Raw genomic sequence first — 19,758 nt, forward strand, 5'->3', positions numbered from 1 at the left:
AGTTCTAGCCATACTTCTAGTGGTTGCAAGACAAGGGTATTAAGGAGGTTTTCATGAGCCTTGGCAACCAACTCAATTCCTTTTGGACCCTGGCTGAGAAAAGTTTGAGAAGCCCTGCCGCAGAATATAAACCTAGCTAGAGAACTGTGGTTTGTAATTTTAGGGAATCTGGGGGGATTACCAGGCACACAAGTTGATCTGCTTTCACCTTGTGTTGGGAAACCCACTGAGACACAATGAGTGAACCAGCCATGAATCCTGGGCTATTATGTCATTACTGCAGAAGGACACACATATCCTGAATTCATACACGTATGCAAAAATTCATGCTTCACACTATAACATCCAAGCAAGGTTTGGACAGTCTTTTTGACCTCAGAGCAGCTGAGCTGTTGGTTTCCCTCCTCAATATATTAGTTAATGTTAGGCTCTGTCAAACACAAATGGACTGCTGAACTTGTGTAGGGTAACCACGAGGTCCCTGCTGACTCTCTCTCTCACACACACACACACAGGTGTAATGCAGGGACCTCCCAGTCACACCACCCACTGAGATTACAGTAAGTGACAAAATTAACTTAAAAAGCCACACAAAGCTGTTCCTTAACACCCCATTTCTCTTAGTGTATTCATAGCCTTATGATCCATGGCCACCAACTGTTAGCGCTGCTGTGCAAAGTAACCATAAAACCATAGTACTTTCTGACATGTGAGTGCCACATCTAATGAGTTCTAGCCATACTTCTAGTGGTTGCAAGACAAGGGTATTAAGGAGGTTTTCATGAGCCTTGGCAACCAACTCAATTCCTTTTGGACCCTGGCTGAGAAAAGTTTGAGAAGCCCTGCCGCAGAATATAAACCTAGCTAGAGAACTGTGGTTTGTAATTTTAGGGAATCTGGGGGGATTACCAGGCACACAAGTTGATCTGCTTTCACCTTGTGTTGGGAAACCCACTGAGACACAATGAGTGAACCAGCCATGAATCCTGGGCTATTATGTCATTACTGCAGAAGGACACACATATCCTGAATTCATACACGTATGCAAAAATTCATGCTTCACACTATAACATCCAAGCAAGGTTTGGACAGTCTTTTTGACCTCAGAGCAGCTGAGCTGTTGGTTTCCCTCCTCAATATATTAGTTAATGTTAGGCTCTGTCAAACACAAATGGACTGCTGAACTTGTGTAGGGTAACCACGAGGTCCCTGCTGACTCTCTCTCTCACACACACACACACACACACACACACACACACACACACACACACACACACACACACACACACACACACACACACACACACACACACACACACACACACACACATAGAGACAGAGACAGAGAGTGTAAAGGTTATGAGCCCAGAGTGCAGTACAGTGAAGCTCCCCATGGGGAATTTCTTTGAAACAGGAAAAGACTCACTTCAGTGTATTTATCATGGCCTCGTCATCCCAGTGGAAATCCCCTGATCATCTCAAACCTGAGAAGAACTTTTTTCTGCACTAAAGCAATCGTCATATCTTACACAATCGACTGTTGTGAAATAGGCCACACTATGAAATTATGTGAGAGATTGAGTTATGTTAATAAATACAGTAAAATGTGCTCTTTACATCTTGAGATATCCAATATTTGCCAACATTTTAGCCCTCACTTCTAGCCAAGTAATTAAATGCAAATTAAAATTTTAGAAATTACAAATCCGTTTTGCTCATGACAAAAGAGGAATCAAGATTGTTTCATACTCACAAAGAAGAAAGATACGGAATTTTTTAACATATATTAACCTTACTGTAAGCTCAGATATTTAACTGTTTTTGTGACAAAAGGCCCTACACTGACAGACTCACAATGACAGACTACTGTGGCACCTTGATGCCCCAATAAAGGCATAATGGCGCTGCTGACAGTGACACACTGGAGAGTATGAGCCTCGTGTGCTAATGTCCGATGACTGGTCACCATAAAAACTTTAAGGAAAAGAGGGAGAGAAGTACAGAGAAAGACAGGCAGGGAGAGGAAAGAGAGAGAGGGCTATTGTTTGCTCCCCACTTCCTCCTCGCTTTTTGCTCCATTCTTCTGAGAATGACATCAGCAGCCCACCCAAGGAGCTTCTCTTTTTCTTTTCCTCTATCCTTCATTCTCTGCTTTTCTTCAAGCTTTCACTGGCCCTTTCCTTCTCGTGTCAGATTTCCCTCACTATGGAATTATTTGTTCTGCCTGATGTGCCCTCACACACACACCACATACACTCTATTACCTACAGACATACAGTATTATCTATGACTGATTAATTTGTATGTGCCTCTCAGAATGCTACAAAACAACCAGCTGGAGAGACTTCCTGATGATGCTCCATGGGACCTACCCAACCTACTGTCCTTGTGAGTCTCTCTCTCTTACACACACACACACACACACACACACACACACACACACACACACACTAACCATGCTACTCTAACCTCATCCAGCAGGGAATGAAACATCCCCCTGGCCACCCACTCACACATCTCAGCTCTAACCACAATGCAGGTATAGAGTACCACTGACATATTACAGACCATACCCCGACGCTGGCTGCAGTGGTTCTGCATTCAGTGCTGTACTGCCTGATGGCAGGAGTCACAGCCTGACTGTATCAGTGCAGGTCATGGTAGCATCTGGAAGCCATGAGGGAAACAGCAGACACTGCAGGCCAGGGAGAGCATCTCCAATGAGCTGTGAAACAACCCCATTTTCCATCAATTCCCTCTCTCTTCCTCCTCCGCTCCTCTCCACTCTTCTTCTCCCACCACCCACACTGCTAGCCCCCCGGCTAATAGGAGTGTTTGGTGGCTTAATTGTCTCATCTGTGGGGTCAGTGTACATTTGTATGTGTGTCTGTATGTGTGTCAGTGTGCATGTTTGGCCAGGTTCATGTGGACCACCTCATCTGTAATTCTTCACCCCTAACCGTCTCTCCCAGCTTTGTACCGCACACGTACTCCACATCCCTGCTTTCCAAATTAATAATTCTTTGTAAATATCCATAAAGCCATTTCTTTCATCACACAGACACACTCACAATGATGGAGTTGTAACATAGGAGGGGTGTGCACATGTAACTCCTCTACCACCTACAACGTTCGCCGTCTGGTATAAAGCAGGCCTGCTTTGCCTTAATACAGTCACCGAGCCTGGACACACACTCACACATCTGTACACACATATTGTACTCACAAGCAGGCACTATAGCTCAGGGAGTCCTTACGTGAGTGTGCGTATGTCTGACTTAATCATTTTCTGTCATGATAGTGCCTCTGTCTGTCTTCACCATACTGTATGCATGTGTGTGTGTATGTGTGCGTGTGTGTGTGTGTGTGTGTGTGTGTGTGTGCGCGCGTGCACAAATGTGTGTGTGGTCTTCTCTTATATCTTTAGATAGATGTCATGTCAAGTAATGAAACACACACACAGTACACACACACAGAGCCAGTGTATAGAGATGCGCCTTGTCATTACAGTAATGATAAGCCCAGCAGAGAGAGATTACTGGAAAGGCTTTGGAGAGTGAAGCTTGTCGGCGCCTCTCACTGACATAAAACACAGCAGGTAAAAAGAAGGAGAGAAAATATCTGAGTCAACACGAGGGTTTTAAATTGGTATAAATATATAAAGCATGCTTTCATCCAGAATAAATCATGACTAAGTCTTGGACAAGAATCCTTTTGTCAGCAGAGAACCGAAACTGAGTCAAGACATTTGTCTCTCCATTTGGAACAAGCTAATTTCAACACACAGTGCAAGTGCTGTTGTTCAGTTCGGTGCCATCATAAGCAGACAGACGTGTTTTGGGTCCCAACCCAAAGGTTAAGCAACGTAATCACCACTGATGAGTTCCACAAGCCGCATTAAATCAACATCCCCCTGTTTTTATAGGTTTAAATTGATGTACTAAAACATGCTGCTCCAAGTTCCAAGTTGTAGAAAATTTTGGCCATCAGCAGAAATAAACTAGTGGAGGCAGGTCCACAGATCTCCTGGATCATTTAAGAGAACTTTCTCATTGTGTCCATATTTTTCTCTCCTGTAATCGTTCCACAGACTTTGATGTGATGGACAGGAAATAGTTGCTGCTTTATTGGCTTCTGTGAAACATTGCTGGTTCTGTCTGGACCTTCTAGAGACCTGGCAGGTCCACCCAAAGGAGCAATTATTATTTTGCCCTGAAGAACAAACCAGAAAGTAGCTTTCATCCTGTGATTTGGGTCAGGGACAATGTCCACAGTTGGAGCGTACAGGATGCACCAGGACAATGTTTAGCACTGAAAAAACTGTCCGCTCAGGGAGTTGAGAGGATGAAAATTTCTTGAAGCTGTTTGTGTGTGTGCATACACCCATTCATGTGTATTTACATATATGCTGGGGGGGGTGCCTGTGTGTGAGCATCTGCCTATGTATACAGTTGCCTCTCCTGATGGAAAAGAGTTCAGAGTTCAAGTTCAGATTTCACTTTGATGATGCTGTTTGTTTGGTGAAGCCTCTGAGGGGTGAGGAAGAGCTGTAGCGCGAGAATCAAAGAACCTCGGCGGAAGATTGATAAGGGAGGATGTTTGAAAGACGAACAAGAGTTAAGGAGTGAGACGCAAAGGGGTATGCAGCGACTGGGAGTGCATCAATGAAGATGTAAGAAACAAAATGTGAGTGTGAGAGGGGCCAGAGGGAGGAAAAGGAGATTAATGAATGAGTGTGAAGGGCCAAAGAAGAAGAATAGCAGGAGGAAGTCGTCTCAGCTTGTCAACTTTGCCCTGAGGGGATAATTCATCACTATGGACAGTGTGTATGCATGTGCGCATTTACGTGGATTGTGTGTCACAGTCCACACTCATTGCCTGTGGGGCGAGGACACCGAGTGAGAGAGGGGACAAAGGCCTGTTAGGTTTTGTACGGGTGAAGAGATGAAAGTGCATGTGTGAGAGCATGTGTGTCCAGTATAATAAATTCATCAGCTGAAAGGAATTGTGTTGTGCCTGAGTGGTGGAAACATCAGGGACTGATGGCGACAGTGAGACTCCAATGGAAAGAGCGAAAGAGCGAAAATCATTCCTACACAATTGTGTCTGTGTTTTTCCCATCTTACATATCATACATGTCTGTGCTAGTGAAGCTAGAAATGGCTTCTTTAGCATGGGAATAAATCATAATGAGACACTTCTAAGAAGCTGCTGCAAAGATGAAAGAAGGAGAATAAAGGATGTGTAATTCGTATAATAACCTTCCTGTAAGCCAAAGCATTTAAATGCCGTGACACACAACCACTAATACACGCACATGCTGGGATACACATGCACATATGCAAACATACTGTAGTTAGACTTGGTGATTATCTCGCTAAGCTCAGTTCCTCTCACGCTGCAGGCGTCTTGATGCTAACCTGTTGTCTGAGGTTCCGACTGGGACCTTTGGTGGGGTTCGGTCTCTAAGACACCTGTGGTTGGATGACAACTCCCTAACGGAGATCCCAGTGACGGCCCTGGACTCTCTGCCCTCCCTGCAGGCCATGACGCTGGCCCTCAACCAGATCACACACATCCCAGACTATGCATTCAACAACCTCTCCGCCCTTGTCGTACTGTAAGTGACGTCTTGATTTGTTTACTTACAACTCTCCTGAGTCTGGGTTTCTCAACTTGCCAGAGAAATTTTTGTTCCGCTGACTTAGAACAGGGTGGTGGTGATTGCAGTGTGGAAACGTTTTTCAGAAAATAATTTCTGATTTGTTGAATAATATTTGTGGCCTTCTTCCAGACATCTCCATAACAACCAGATCCAGAGCATGGGCGCGAGATGTTTTGAAGGTTTACACAGTCTGGAAACACTGTGGGTATCTCACACACACATACACATACACATACTCAAAGACTCTCACATGCATGCACACATGCTTTTTGGACAGTGATTACTGTTACAAATTACATGTAAGACACTTTCACAGTCTTAGACATACACAAACACACACACACACACACACACACACACACACACACACACACACACACACACACACACACACACACACACACACACACACACACACAAACACACACACACACACACACACACACACACACACACACACACACACACACACACAAACCTACATGCATACGCCCACCAAATTATTTCATTTCATAAGCTCAAATGAGTAGCTCCTCTGTTTCTCCAAACACAAACACAGGCTTTGTGATGACAAAGTATCAGAAGTTTCAACATTCTTTCGGTATGGTAGTGTTTACAGCAATCACATAGCCTTAGAATAACCCTAAAACATATGAAGAACTCCCTGAAAAAAACCTCAAAAAGGTAATAGAACCAAGAGCCATCAATTTATTCAGATTGTGTGTCTGACTACAGCCCTGCTTCTTTTTGTCTGTGAAAGTGTTTGGTGTTACTTGGAACACCTGAAATTAATGCGTTTTTATAAATCATATGTATCAAGTGTGCCAAAGAATAATGAAGTGTAGCGCTAAATTTTAAAGTCATAATGATTAATGTCCTGGTAATTTCAGCAGGTGCTTGAACGTTTCTCAAAACCACAACCAACAAATGAACAGCAGGAATGTGAAGATGAAAAGTTCGACCTTGATTACCTTGAAGTAACATCAGCAGATTCCTGTGTGTTTTGTAAAAGTAATTGCTAAGCAGCGTTGAAGGTCAAATATGGCTCAGTGTGGCTACAGGAGAGTTGTTTGAGTGTACGTGCCGTAGCTTTGATAACTAGATCCTAACCACACACCAATGTGGGAACCGCAGAAAACTGACACAGTCTTATGAAAGAGGTGGTGAAAGAAAGTGAGAGAAATTGAGACAGTGCAATGGTGTCTCCTGCAAAATTCATGGTGGTCTGATGAAAACAGTTTCTGGCATGCTGCTTAACAACCTGTTGAAGTGTAAGAAAACTATGCGTTGCTGTTTATGAGCGTGTGTGTGGGCACATGCATATGTGTGCAGATAAGCAAGTTCTCCTGCCTCTGCACTCATAAGCGTAAAGCCAGCTTAACACTAAACTGAAAAGCCATTATCCATGCTGGGAAATGTGAGGGAACAGGGTGTAAGTCAGAGAAGCCATGGTTAAGGGGATGAAGGGAAACTGGAGAATTAGAAGAAGGATGGAGCCTCGTAGACCAGAATAGTGTGTGTTAAAGTGTTTGGGCCGTCAGTGGTCGGGAAAGACAGATGATTTAGCAGGATAAGACGACAGGTGTCATTGACGTGGGGATTGCGCTGGTATGAGGGGTTAATCTCTCACAGCGGCCTCGCTTATGAGAAATACGAGAGACCATCTGCATCACCAGCACTGCCCCCAACCCCTAGTGTGTATTATAAAATCATTACTACAAGAGCTGTCCAGAGGACTGCAGGAAAACGCAACGGCCTACGCAAACAAGTCAAAACAGACCCAGACAGACTAACTTTTCACAACATCCACTGAAAAACACACTTACCTATCAGCACATCATCAAAGGCATGTTTGCTACTTTAGAAGAATAAAAACATATCCAGTTGAGTATGACTTAGTACTTTTAGATATCCTTTGACCTGGATGGCTGAGAATCTTCAAACTCATACATACACACATGCCCAGACATATGTCTTTATAGGGCAAACAAACTTGTATATAAGCACAAACATGCACAGCACCCACTTCTCTGATGGACACAAGCACATCTACAGTATATACTTACGTACAGACACAAAATACTATCACAATTGTTGTTTTGATACAGTGTTTCCTGGGAAACTAATCAAAGACAGACCTAAATAATCAGGTCAGAGCAGCAAAGGTCAAGGGTCACATCTAAACTTCACACTCTACAGCTGTCAGCCTCTCAGAGTGGAGAGGAAATGGCTACGCATACGTATGCAATCACACTCTCTCACACACAGAATATCACATATGGATGAATTATGATTTCCTTTGCAGGGATGAAAAAAAACCTCCATCATGCCTTGGATTTAATTTTTCAATATATTTAACAATGACTGTTTTTCTTTCTGTTTCTCTCTCAGGGATTTGAACTACAATGATCTGCAGGAGTTCCCTTTGGCCATCAGGACACTGAGTAAGCTTCAGGAACTGTAAGTACACACACGCACGCACATACACGGAAACACACCTGCCCGACATGACTATCATGGTTGCGTTATCCCAAGTAATCCCGTTAAGTGATTTTAATGTGGCACTCGGATACAATCTCTCTCGCCCTAAGCAGGTGCTTGCTACACACCCACGCTCCCGCTTGCCTGCACATACACACAGACGCACAATCACATACGCACAAACCATATTTTCCCTCAGCTTCAGCAGATGGTCTGTAGCGTGCATATGTGTCACAGATAGAGCGTATGTGTCAAGTTTACATCTCATGTATCCAAAAATGTTTTTCAGCTGTGCAATGGCAGGTGCAACATGAGGACATATGACTTTACTCTCACTCACAAACACACTCTGTCGCTCAAGCACGCACGCACGCACGCATGCAAGCGCACACACACACACTCACACACTCAGAAACATATTGACAGACTGTCTGACTAATAGTATTTTTTTTATATTTGCAGGGGCTTCCATAACAACAATATCAAAGCCATCCCTGAGAGGGCCTTCGTTGGAAACCCTCAGCTCCAAACCATGTGAGCTTCTTGCTTATTCTTAACGCTGCAATGAGCGCATATTAGATAAACACAAAATTGCTATTTCATGTCAAAATTACGTACAGCACAACTCATTCTCAAAAACAAAATAATCGGAAAATGTCCAAAACTATTTTGCTCTCTCTCTTGCAGTCATTTCTATGAGAACCCCATCCAGTTTGTGGGAAAATCTGCTTTCCAGTTCTTACCTAAATTGCACACACTGTAAGTATGCGGTCAGTAGAAACCATTCCAGTGAGTTAGCCCAAACACTGTTTAAATCATCCTCTGTCCCTTGCAGTGAGAGTTGAGTGGACATGTGTAATGGCCTACTGAATGATGTTGTGTTAGCGTATTGCTGTGCTGTGTACTGATGTGGTAAGAGAGAGTGTGTTGTAAGAACATGTTGAATGGTGTGACTTATGATGTCTAGTGAGACAGCCAAAACAGCCTGTGTTGATATTGGAGGAAAAGTTTGATGGCTGAAATGAGCTGTTAGACAAGGTCTGTGCGCACACGAATGTGTGTGAGTAAGAGAGCAAGGGAGAGAGAGAGGAAAAAAAAGAGGGAGTTTTCTGATAGTTTTTCTCCCCGTTTCACTGCAGTTCCCTTAATGGAGCAACCCAGATTCAAGAGTTTCCCGATCTGAAAGGAACCACCAGCCTGGAAATTCTGTGAGTGTCTCCTTTATCCCCCCTACACACACCACCAGCACCACACACATGCATAATATTATTTTATTGTGTAAGGCTTCAACATATACAACAAAGAACGCGAGAAGACACTCAGGTTGGGGGCAGAGATACAAACCCCAGAGTCCATGTACACGAGAGAAAAAGAGTGAAGAGAGATAAGAAGAAGGGGAGAAACATACACAGAAAGCCAAGAGAAGAAAAAAGAGAAAACGCGTGTTTGATGATTCTAGGAGAGACAGGGAAAGAAGAGGAGACTCCGAAAAGGGATAGGGAGGGGTAGGCTAGTTATGCCAGCCAGTGACAGGTTTAGCGAACCTTTACAGCTCCCTGTCTGACCAAGTTAGACTCACAGAACTGGGGGATCCTTTCGCTTGCTTGCACTTCAACAATGATCAGAGGATTCTCTTTTTCTCTATAGGACGCTGACTCGCGCTGGTCTCTCAGCTCTCCCTCTGGATCTATGTGAGCAGCTGCCTCGCCTCAGAGTACTGTGAGTACATACACACAATGGGGGGGTAATGAGAGGTACAAAACTGATACACATAACCCAACTATGGAGAGCAATCATTCATACAGCCACTATGAAATCCAATCACCCCCCCAAAAAAATAATTGTCCTGCTATATCGCCTTGCTTACAGAACCGACTGTTCACCCAAATAATCCTGTCATCCCCATAATTTCCCACGCTATAAATCCACAGCTGGTCACTGTGTTTAAGTGTGCTTTGTGTGTGTGTGTTTGCTTTGTGTACTGTTGTAGGGAGCTGTCTTACAACCAGATAGAGGATCTGCCCAGTTTTTACCACTGCTCTGCACTGCAAGAGATGTGAGTAGTTCAATCCCTGACAGAACCACACACACATATGCAAAAAAAAAAAATCAATATTTTTATCTGTTTCCCTCCACATTTTATATTTTACTGATGTATGTCTATGTTTTTTTCTCAACAGAGGGCTACAGCATAACCAAATCAGGAGGATAGAGTCAAACACATTCCAGCAGCTTGCCTCTCTAAGAGCCCTGTAAGTCAACTCTGGTTGTTATTGTACAATTTCTCCAACTTGTCATGAATTATTTTCTTGGAAATGCATCGCCTAGATCAGTGGTTCCCAGCATGGGAGTCAGCAGGTTTTATCAGATGATTAACACAATAGGAGAGAAGAAACACAAATCATAGTTCTGCTACACAAAATGTTTTCATGTATATTACTACATAGTCTTACCTTTTCAGGTTTATTTCAGGCTCAGAAAAAGCATCAATATGAAACAGTCGGCAGAGGGAAAGTCACTATTGCGTGATCAGGGGCCTCAAGTAGACCCTGATTTATATTAAAGGGTCATAAGCCAAAAAGGTTGGGAAGTATTGGTCAAGAGAAAACTATGTACACTTATGACCCATTACTGTCATCTAGTGGTGATCGAGATACAACATTCAATGTGTAATGTCAATTCCTTTCAGTCCATTTCAGTTCAGTTGCTTTTTTTTTGCTAGTGACTTGAGCTGGAATATGATCGAGCGGATTCACCCGGATGCCTTTGCCACGCTTCACTCTTTGATCAAACTGTGAGTAAACAAAGATACATGGCAGTCACTAAGTCTCTTCTCCCTTTCATCTGGTCCCTCAGCAGTGTTGCTCTTATCCCCTAAAAGACATGCCGAATTTGTGTATCTTTAATTAAAGTTTAATTGTATGTCAGAGCCTTGGTCTTACACAAACACTCCATACGTAACTGTGTGTGCCACAGAAAATCGGTTGTCTTTGGCTGAGTCTACTGATATGCATTTATTGTTTAAAAAAACCCTTCTGTGTGGCCAGGAGACTCATTTCAGGTCACGACAATACAAACTGCTTTTACTGGTTGAAGTATGCCCAGCTAAGCAAGCAGATACACTACATCAGGAAGTGTTATGTGGAAGGAGTCTGATAGCGAGCATGGTCTAACAATTTAAAATATCTAACAGACAAGGCGTTTTTGTTACCAAAGATGACCCTCTGCTATATCTGAAATGAAAACACATCTGTAAACACTGGCTTGGCCTAATCCGACACCAACCCCTTTCTGTTTCTTTCTGAATTTCTTTCTATATTCTTCTTAGGGACTTGACTGAGAACCGTCTCACCTCAGTCCCTGTTGCAGGTTTGGTGGGCCTCACCCATCTCAAGCTGAGGGGCAACACAGATTTATACGAGGCATTCAGTCCTGATCACTTTCCCCGTATGAGGTAACACAATCACACACTATCACGCATCCCTTATTCTTTCTTATTCAGTGTACTCCCGAACATGAACTTTGCATTTTGGTTTCTCACTCACCAGAAATTGCTTTAAGATGATAACTTACCCAGGTGTGTGTCCTGTGGCTGTAAGGAACAATGGATCCCTTCCCATCCCTTCAATTATCCTTCTTCTCACAAGTTTCTATTAATAGCCTCAATTTACCAAAAGCAGCCAAGGTTGACAATTGACTAATTACAGTATATCCCTGCAAGCCATTCCCGAACTGAACTTTAACAATGAGGAGGCATTGGTCGGCAGCAAGTTATTTCTTGCTACAAAGATCCCTGAAGGCCTGCAAAGGTGCAGTGTTGTAAAATTGGAGAGTTAGTTTCAAAGATGTAGGAGATAGCAGGTGATCAGGTGGCAATGTCAGCATTACTGTAAAACATCAAACTCCTGCAATTCCTGGCAGAGATGCATTAAAAAACTGTATGTACAGCAAATATTTGTGTACAACCATCCAAGCCAAACACAGTTGATCCAGACTTAAGAAAAAGTAAATGTTTCTGCTACATTTTCCCTACAGATAATGGGTAATTTTGCTTGATTTTCCACATGTACTTGAAGAATAGTTTCCTCTATTTTCAGGTCTGTCTGAAAACAATACTCCCATGCCCATATGTACATTTAAAAAAAATATTCTTGCTGTAATCATTACTTCTGTTTGCAAGGGCCATTTGCATGATATCCATATCCTAATGTGCTTCCAATGTAAGTGTTGGGAGACCAAATCAGTGCTCGTTTTGTGCAGTTTCTCTAAAGCTAATATGAGGCTTCACCAATCTGATGTAATCACATCAAGAGGGTAGCTTCCAATGTTACGGTCTGTTACGCAGCACTAGGCCTGCGGATTTTGTCTGCTGTCAATTACATACGCTGCACATTAAGAAAGAATCTTTCAATGGCCAGTATAAACAAGAGGAATGATTGCAGTTTGTAAAAACTGTTTCAATGTACATATTGGCACTTGACTATTGTTTTAAGACATTGGATAGGTTCACGGATTTTTAAAAACTGTAAACCTATCCTCTAAGTGCTATAGAGACAGATTCATAAGCACTTGAAGTTGCTTTGAAACAGTCCAAGATGTGTCTAAGAGCTACAACAGTTATGCTCAACGTCACATTAATAGAAATATCACCCAAGTCTTAAGGCTTTGTTACACCTTCTTTGTACATTTGTTTTACACCATCTGTTGTGGCACTGTTTTCCCTGGTCTATTGTCAATACTGTTTCCACCTGTTTGTTACAGGGTGATAGAGATGCCTTATGCCTACCAGTGCTGCGTATATGGTTCCTGTGATAGCTACAAGCAAGCCAGTCAGTGGGACGCAGAGCAAAGCAACACTGATGAGGACCTGCACAAGAGAACTGTGGCCATGTACCCCATCCATGCTGACACACACTGTGAGAAAGCACACACTTACAATATCTGTGCGAGCATATTGCATATGCAGTATAAAACACACATGGCACACACCCACGACCAGGGGTAAAGTAATAGATGAAAATCTGAGCCCCATATGTCTCTGCTCACTGCTGAATTATTGACATAAGCTGGGTTGAAACATGTCAGAGCCTCACTGAAACCACAGCTTCCTGGCAGCTGACAGACTCTTACACGTGAGTGTTGACCCGTCCATGCATTCCTGTGGCAGGAATAAAATATAAACACCAATAAAGTAAAATTATGCTGAAATTAAAACCATTAAACCTACACCATTAAAGCTGAGAATAAACAATTGCTGGCTGAACCAAAAAGTAACAATAACAAAAGATGATTAAACCATAGCATATCACTGATTAAAATTTGTTCACCTTTAATTGTTAGAAAAACAGTCATGATAATCAAATATCATGCAAGTGCCAGTTATCTTCTAGAAATATTTTTCTCTGTCAGTGCAAAAGAATGTTACATGACCTCCCTTATTACACCAACCCCCTACAGCCAGTGCCACACACAATCTAACATGTATATACTGTGTATACATAGACAGAATAAGCTTGCAGAGAACCTCACAAAAGCTAAAACAATCAGATTTTTGACAGTAACAATGTTTTATTCCAGATGACCCTGACCTTGAGGAGTTCCAACTGGAAATAGAGGAATCCAAACTACAGACCAGTGTCCAATGCACACCCACGCCAGGTAACTCAAATTACACCTTCAATGATGGGATCAAGCTGTTATCAACTGGCTTGCAGATTTTTTTGTCAAAATAGCTATAAGGAACCATTCAAAGTTTGTTTATCTACAGATGATTATTTGTATGTTTGCAGGTCCCTTCCGTCCCTGTGACTCTTTGTTGGGCAGCTGGCTGGTTCGTGTGGGCTTGTGGTCCATCTCCCTGGTGTCTCTGCTGGGGAACTCCCTGTTGCTCCTGTCCCTCTTCGGTTCACCCGGCTACCTGTCGCCACTCCGCTTCACTGTGGCCTGCATGGGTGCTTCTAATCTGCTGACAGGTGTGTGTACATGCACCCTGGCCCTTGTGGATGCTTTTACCCTGGGAGAGTTTGGCCACCATGGTGCGCGCTGGGAGGGGGGTCCTGGTTGTCAGGCGACAGGATGGGTCTGGGTGTTTGCATCTGAGGCTAGTGTGTTGCTGCTGACTCTTGCAGCTGTACAGTGTGGCTTGAGTGTGACATGTGCCCGCACCTATGGAAAGTCCCCATCCCTTGGAAGTGTACGCACATGTGCGCTATTCTGCCTCACTCTATCCCTTACCTTGGCCTCTCTCCCACTGGTTGGAGTTGGGGAATATGGGTCCTCACCTCTCTGCCTTCCTTCACCCCTACCACCCCCATCCTCTCGGCTGGCATCCTCCCTGGGCTTCCCTTTGACGCTCATTATGATGAACACCCTCTGCTTGCTTATAGTCACAGGTTCATACATCCGCCTTTACTGGGAGTTACTTAGGGGGGAGTGTGAGGGCTTGTGGGACTGTGCCATGATCAAACATGTTGCCTGGCTGATATTCACCAATGGCCTCCTCTATGTACCAGTAGCTTTCCTCTCCCTCTGTTCCCTCTTGGGTCTACTCTCTCTGGGGGAGGAGGTACTAAAATCAGTCCTCCTGCTTCTCCAGCCCCTGCCTGCCTGCCTCAACCCCCTCCTCTTCCTACTCTTCACACGAGACCACTCCCAGTTTTCCTTCTGGCCTCGCCCCAAAGCACATCCACAGCTGCGCCGGGACCGCACCCTGGACTCGCTGGTTTCTGTGGAGACAGAGAAGAGCTCCTGCTCCGATTCGTCAACACAGGCGTCACTTGCTGATACAGATGCTCTGTACGGCGGGGGGTCCTCTCTCCAACCCCGACTGGATCCAATCCGATTTTCCCACTGCTCCACTACTTCCTCTGTTCCTCTCATCCCTTGCCAGATACCCACTCTTGCTTCCAGAGATAGAGACAGAGCGACAGAAAGAGAAAGCCTAAACGACAATGAATGTCCGAGGAGTTTCGATCAAGATGTGATTCATAACACTTGCCCTATGTATCACTCTACCACGACTCCCTCTCTCACCTATCATCCATGAGCCTCCAAGCTAGCTGCCTAAATAGCTGGACACTATGGACAATAATTGAACAGCAGCAGCAAGACCAGCTCTGGGTTATTTATCCTCAAGCACCTCAGAATGAGTCCACACAGAGACTTTAGAGTACTCTAGAGAAGTCTGTGAGAACACAACAAAGTGCCTCTGAAAATGGAGAGTGCAACTAAAAGTTCCCTTCACAATAAGGACTATTAAAAGGAAACACCACAATACAGCATGACTGTTCCAGACACTTCTCAGTGGAGTGCGTCAGTCATGGACTCACATGACACAGAGAAAACTCAAATAAAAGCTGTTAACCACATGGAAAATCTAAGCATCAGACAAATCAAAGGTTTAGCCAGGAGGAATTTAGGTAGAACCAGCAGAATTTTATGTGTAAATGTTTATACTGAAATGTGATCATGAGACACTCAACTTACGTTACAGATTGTTTGGTTATATTTTAAGTGGAATTATCTTATTTGTCTTTTTAAAAATATAAGTTCTATCCTATTGCTAAGGTCTGTTTCAAATAAAGGGATTCATCATCAAACACACTAGGACATTTTACCAGAGTAAGCTAACATTTTTCGCTCACAGAAATGTTAAATGTCAGATATACTTCTCAGCAGCATTGTAATAACAGTTATAAAAATTATATTCTTTATGTGGCAGCAAAATGCAACAGGAGGTGGATCGCACACACAGTTTTACATAGTTTACATGATTTTATCTCAAATATGCAACTCTGCCCAACAGGAGGCAAGCAGTCATACAGACTGAATGGGATGTAGCTATCTTTCCACAGACATTAGAGTAGGCTAGCAATATGTACATACAATGTAACTACCTCTGAACTAGCATGATATTGACTCACTACAGCCTTATGATGTTTGTCTCCCTTTTTATATGCTAAACAGCAAATATATAATTTTATATGTTAAGAAATAAATCCTTAGTTTGTAAAAAAAACAAACTTGTCTTGCTATTTATGTACATACTTTGTAAACAACTGATAAACATGTTTGAATAAAATTATCTTCATACTGTATATACATGAACAACTTTGCTTATGCAACTATTCTGAAACACACCTCCACATTACACAAGAAGTCATGGTCTTGTGTGTAATATATTAAGAAAGTTAAATGATCAATTAGTGTTCAAATAAACTTTAATATCAAAACACAAACATAAACATTTAATTATAAATCTGTAGATATTTCTGAATTAAGAAAAGGAATGCATACACAAGAAAAGGAAGTAGGTATTAGCACTAAATGAAAAATTTAATTCACTCTTTAGCAGTAGGACATGTATGAGACGTGATGGCTCTGAGGAAGCGGGGCCTGTGGCTCTACCAAGTGAGGTGGAAACTACGCACAAGTTTTCTTTGCTGGCTCCTCCACCTCCTGCTGTGCACTGAGAGCCTCTCTTTTGCGTGATGATGTGTTCCGATCCGGAGTGTTTTCTTTATTGCCCTTCACGACTCCCTGAACAAAGCCAGATACAAACTATTTAAGACAATGACAGCAATGCCCATGTATGCTTCTCACACATTTAAAATAATGAGAAGTATTAAATACGGAGGTCATTTAAATATAAATATACAATATATACATGAAAATCAATCAAACAGGTTGCATCACTTTGTTGCAGGTGAAATAAATTAGTACATATTATATCAAGCGAGCACGGCACCACCTTGTGGATAAAATGAGCCACTACACACAACTTATACAATAACTACGTTGCTGTGAAGAAAATGTCAATAATCATACAACCCACTAAGAATAATGCATGCTATCTGACGGGACATTACAAAATTAAATTAAAAAGCTTCAAGAAGAAAACTGCATCACCTACAGACCAGAGTGACTTACCGTGTTTTTCTGAACAGCATGTTCTTGTGTCCACTTCCTGGCCTTCTCCATGAATAGTTGTTTGTTGTATTTGAACTCTGATGACTGCATTCGAAAAATGTGAGCGTCTCTTTACAGGTATGAGGTTACACAATCGTTCACTGTACAACTGAAATGCTCTCTACTGCAATTTTTATACTGCAAGAGGCTGAATTTTTTTTTTGTTGACAAAGTCTAAAGGTGTTTCAGACTGATATCTAAACAAGTTATTCTAGAATTTAAAAAAAACCCTGGCTTTTGATAAAAAAAGGCATACTGAAAAGAGTGTTCAATTATTTTCCAGGTACAAATTCTAAACATAGTATTATTTAGTTCTCAGCTATTCTAATGTTTTTGATAAAGCTCTATTGTCACATATCCATATGGTATCACACTTTTGACAAAAACAAATTAAACCACCACAATGTGATCATGTATCAAAGTTATGCTCTAACAGATAGTATGATATGTGTGGATACAAGACTACTTGTGACTCACTATATCAGCCATGAGTGGGTCATCTGGATTGGGCTCAGCCATGAGCAGCTGAATAGAGGAGAGGACTGTGGAGATGTTTAGGGATGGCTTCCAGGCACCCTGAATAAAATAAAGAGCAGCAAACATTAAATCTATGTATTAAACACATGTAAGCTGGTTTATATCCACATTTTTTGACAGCAGACAAACCAGATAATGCAGGTGAAAAGTAGTTTGTTTTGTGCTTGAAATATTTAACAACCTTTGGCGGGAGTTTGAGAGCATCATGGCAGATACGTCCTGAATTGTCAATGTTTGGATGGTAAATGGGAGTCAAGAATCGCATTTTGGGAGGCTCAAATGGGTACCTACGAGAGGAAAACAGCAGATAAATCTAACAGTAGTGCAGTAATGACTTGTAACTGGTTAATGGTAGAGAAAACTCCTTCATCAATGTTAAACCTCGTAGAAAATTTACCTTTCTGGGACCTTGATCTCCAAAGAGAAGAGTCCACCTTCATAAGGAGTTCCTGTTCCACCTACTAGCTCTGCAAATTAGGGGAAGGGAAAAAACTTATCATCAGGTAGACAAAACAGATAATTAGTTTGTGATATATGTAAAAGTAAAAAAGGTTAAATTTTTTATATAGCCCTTTTCATAGGCAATAGTCAACAAGTGCTTTACAGAGTAGGAAGAAAAAAATAAAAGAAAAGAAAGCATTGATGATGGGGTGACCTCACAAAACACATGATAAAAGTGCAAGACTGAAACTCACAATACGCAATAAAATGTACGATACACAATAGAAAATAGACAGTAAAAATGTAAAAGAAAATTTACCCAGTGTATAACAGGTACTCAAAGGCCTGTCTAAACAGGTATGTCTTCAGCTGCTTTTTAAAAGAAGCCACAGAATCAGCAGACCGTAGGGTTGCAGGTAAAGCATTCCATAATTTAGGTGCCACAGCCGCCAAACCTCTATCTCCATGGGTATTTAGGTGGGTGCGCGGGACAGACAGCAGTTAAAATGTATCAGGATATTAAAAAATCATTTGAAATCCTCAGGAGAGCAGTTTCAGCGGAGTGCTCTTTCTGAAACCCAGACTGAAACTTATCAAAAATATTTTTTCTCTTCAGCGCAGAAGTGAGTTGATTTTCCATTATCTTTTCCAGGATATTCAACAAAAATGGGGGTTTCAATATAGGCCTATAGTTAATGGGCAAAGCAGGATCTAAGTTAGTTTTCTTCAATATGGTCTGGATAGTAGCATGTTTGAAATAGGGAGGGACACGTCCTGAAGACAAGGAAGAGTTAAAACTAGCTGATATAGCTGGGAACGCAAGAACAAATGCATAATAATAAAAAAAAAATAATGAATAACGAAGTAAATACATAAACAAAATAGCACAAAATTGCTACAGAGACTTTATGTTACATTTGGCAGTTTTATTTACATGTGTTTCAGGCACCCCTGACCTGTTTTACTGGTTACTGCCCTCAATGAGCCCCTATGATGAGATAATTCAAACAAAAACACTGTGAAATTTGGGGAAGATCTATAAAAATTTTAATATGTTTTTAAAATGTTTGAATGATCATTGTGGAGGATATAGTTAGCGGTGCTGTTGAACCGCATTACACAGACAACTGTTTATGTTATTTAGACCATCCTCATTGAAATAAATGGGGTCGACACCTACCACTATAAGGCAATATAATTCAACAGCAACACAAACCGCAGACTTCAAAATGACAATGACGTTGAATTAACACCTCTCTAAAACAGTTGCAACAAAAACTGAATATTATCACCTTCATGAAGGCAGGTTTTATTGCAAGCCTGTTGTATTAGACTGCATTAATTTATAATAATAATTTTAATTTTGTGTATGTGTAATATTAGCTATGTGTACCCAATAAATTTGTCACTGAGTGCTTAATATATATTAGGTATTGCATTATTTACACATTTATCACACAAGTGATTTTTAAGTATGTGTGTCCTGCCAGATGGAATGGATTTACTCACAGACAAAAGATCATGTCACTGTTTGGAAAAGGTAGTTTTTAGTCACACAAAGAGTAGTCTTTAGTAGTTTTACATCCAGTGACAGAAAGTACGTACGTGCCCGGAGGTCGTCTATCCGTTCCTCCGTCTGCCAGCATGTTATTCCGGGAGGTGGCTCG

At 42.0% G+C, this 19,758-nt stretch overlaps 2 protein-coding genes across 4 annotated transcripts in view; one reads left to right on the forward strand and one right to left on the reverse strand.

Moving 5' to 3' along the window:
• LOC120803291 (leucine-rich repeat-containing G-protein coupled receptor 6) overlaps positions 1–16,225 on the forward strand; it is a 37,350-nt gene extending 21,125 nt beyond the window's left edge. Inside the window, exons 4-18 of the mRNA XM_040151625.1 lie at positions 2,317–2,388; positions 5,405–5,620; positions 5,795–5,866; positions 8,057–8,125; positions 8,609–8,680; positions 8,834–8,905; positions 9,286–9,354; positions 9,794–9,865; positions 10,137–10,202; positions 10,327–10,398; positions 10,869–10,940; positions 11,475–11,600; positions 12,908–13,062; positions 13,724–13,804; positions 13,936–16,225. Coding sequence (XP_040007559.1) covers positions 2,317–2,388; positions 5,405–5,620; positions 5,795–5,866; positions 8,057–8,125; positions 8,609–8,680; positions 8,834–8,905; positions 9,286–9,354; positions 9,794–9,865; positions 10,137–10,202; positions 10,327–10,398; positions 10,869–10,940; positions 11,475–11,600; positions 12,908–13,062; positions 13,724–13,804; positions 13,936–15,191 — 2,542 coding nt within the window. The 3' untranslated portion in view covers positions 15,192–16,225. The remainder of the gene's footprint in view (positions 1–2,316; positions 2,389–5,404; positions 5,621–5,794; positions 5,867–8,056; positions 8,126–8,608; positions 8,681–8,833; positions 8,906–9,285; positions 9,355–9,793; positions 9,866–10,136; positions 10,203–10,326; positions 10,399–10,868; positions 10,941–11,474; positions 11,601–12,907; positions 13,063–13,723; positions 13,805–13,935) is intronic.
• Positions 16,226–16,347: 122 nt separating this feature from the next.
• The window catches only part of ube2t (ubiquitin-conjugating enzyme E2T (putative)), a 4,094-nt gene continuing 683 nt past the window's right edge, over positions 16,348–19,758 (reverse strand). For all 3 annotated transcript variants that reach the window (XM_040152027.1, XM_040152026.1, XM_040152028.1), the window contains exons 2-7: positions 19,697–19,758; positions 18,048–18,117; positions 17,832–17,937; positions 17,591–17,689; positions 17,075–17,158; positions 16,348–16,684 (exon numbers count right to left, since the gene is read on the reverse strand). The exon at positions 19,697–19,758 is cut by the window's right edge. In XM_040152027.1, coding sequence (XP_040007961.1) covers positions 16,568–16,684; positions 17,075–17,158; positions 17,591–17,689; positions 17,832–17,937; positions 18,048–18,117; positions 19,697–19,758 — 538 coding nt within the window. In that variant the 3' untranslated portion in view covers positions 16,348–16,567. The remainder of the gene's footprint in view (positions 16,685–17,074; positions 17,159–17,590; positions 17,690–17,831; positions 17,938–18,047; positions 18,118–19,696) is intronic.

This window comes from Xiphias gladius, chromosome 18 (genome assembly GCF_016859285.1).
Source record: "Xiphias gladius isolate SHS-SW01 ecotype Sanya breed wild chromosome 18, ASM1685928v1, whole genome shotgun sequence".
In the NCBI taxonomy this organism is placed as follows: Eukaryota; Metazoa; Chordata; class Actinopteri; order Istiophoriformes; family Xiphiidae; genus Xiphias; species Xiphias gladius.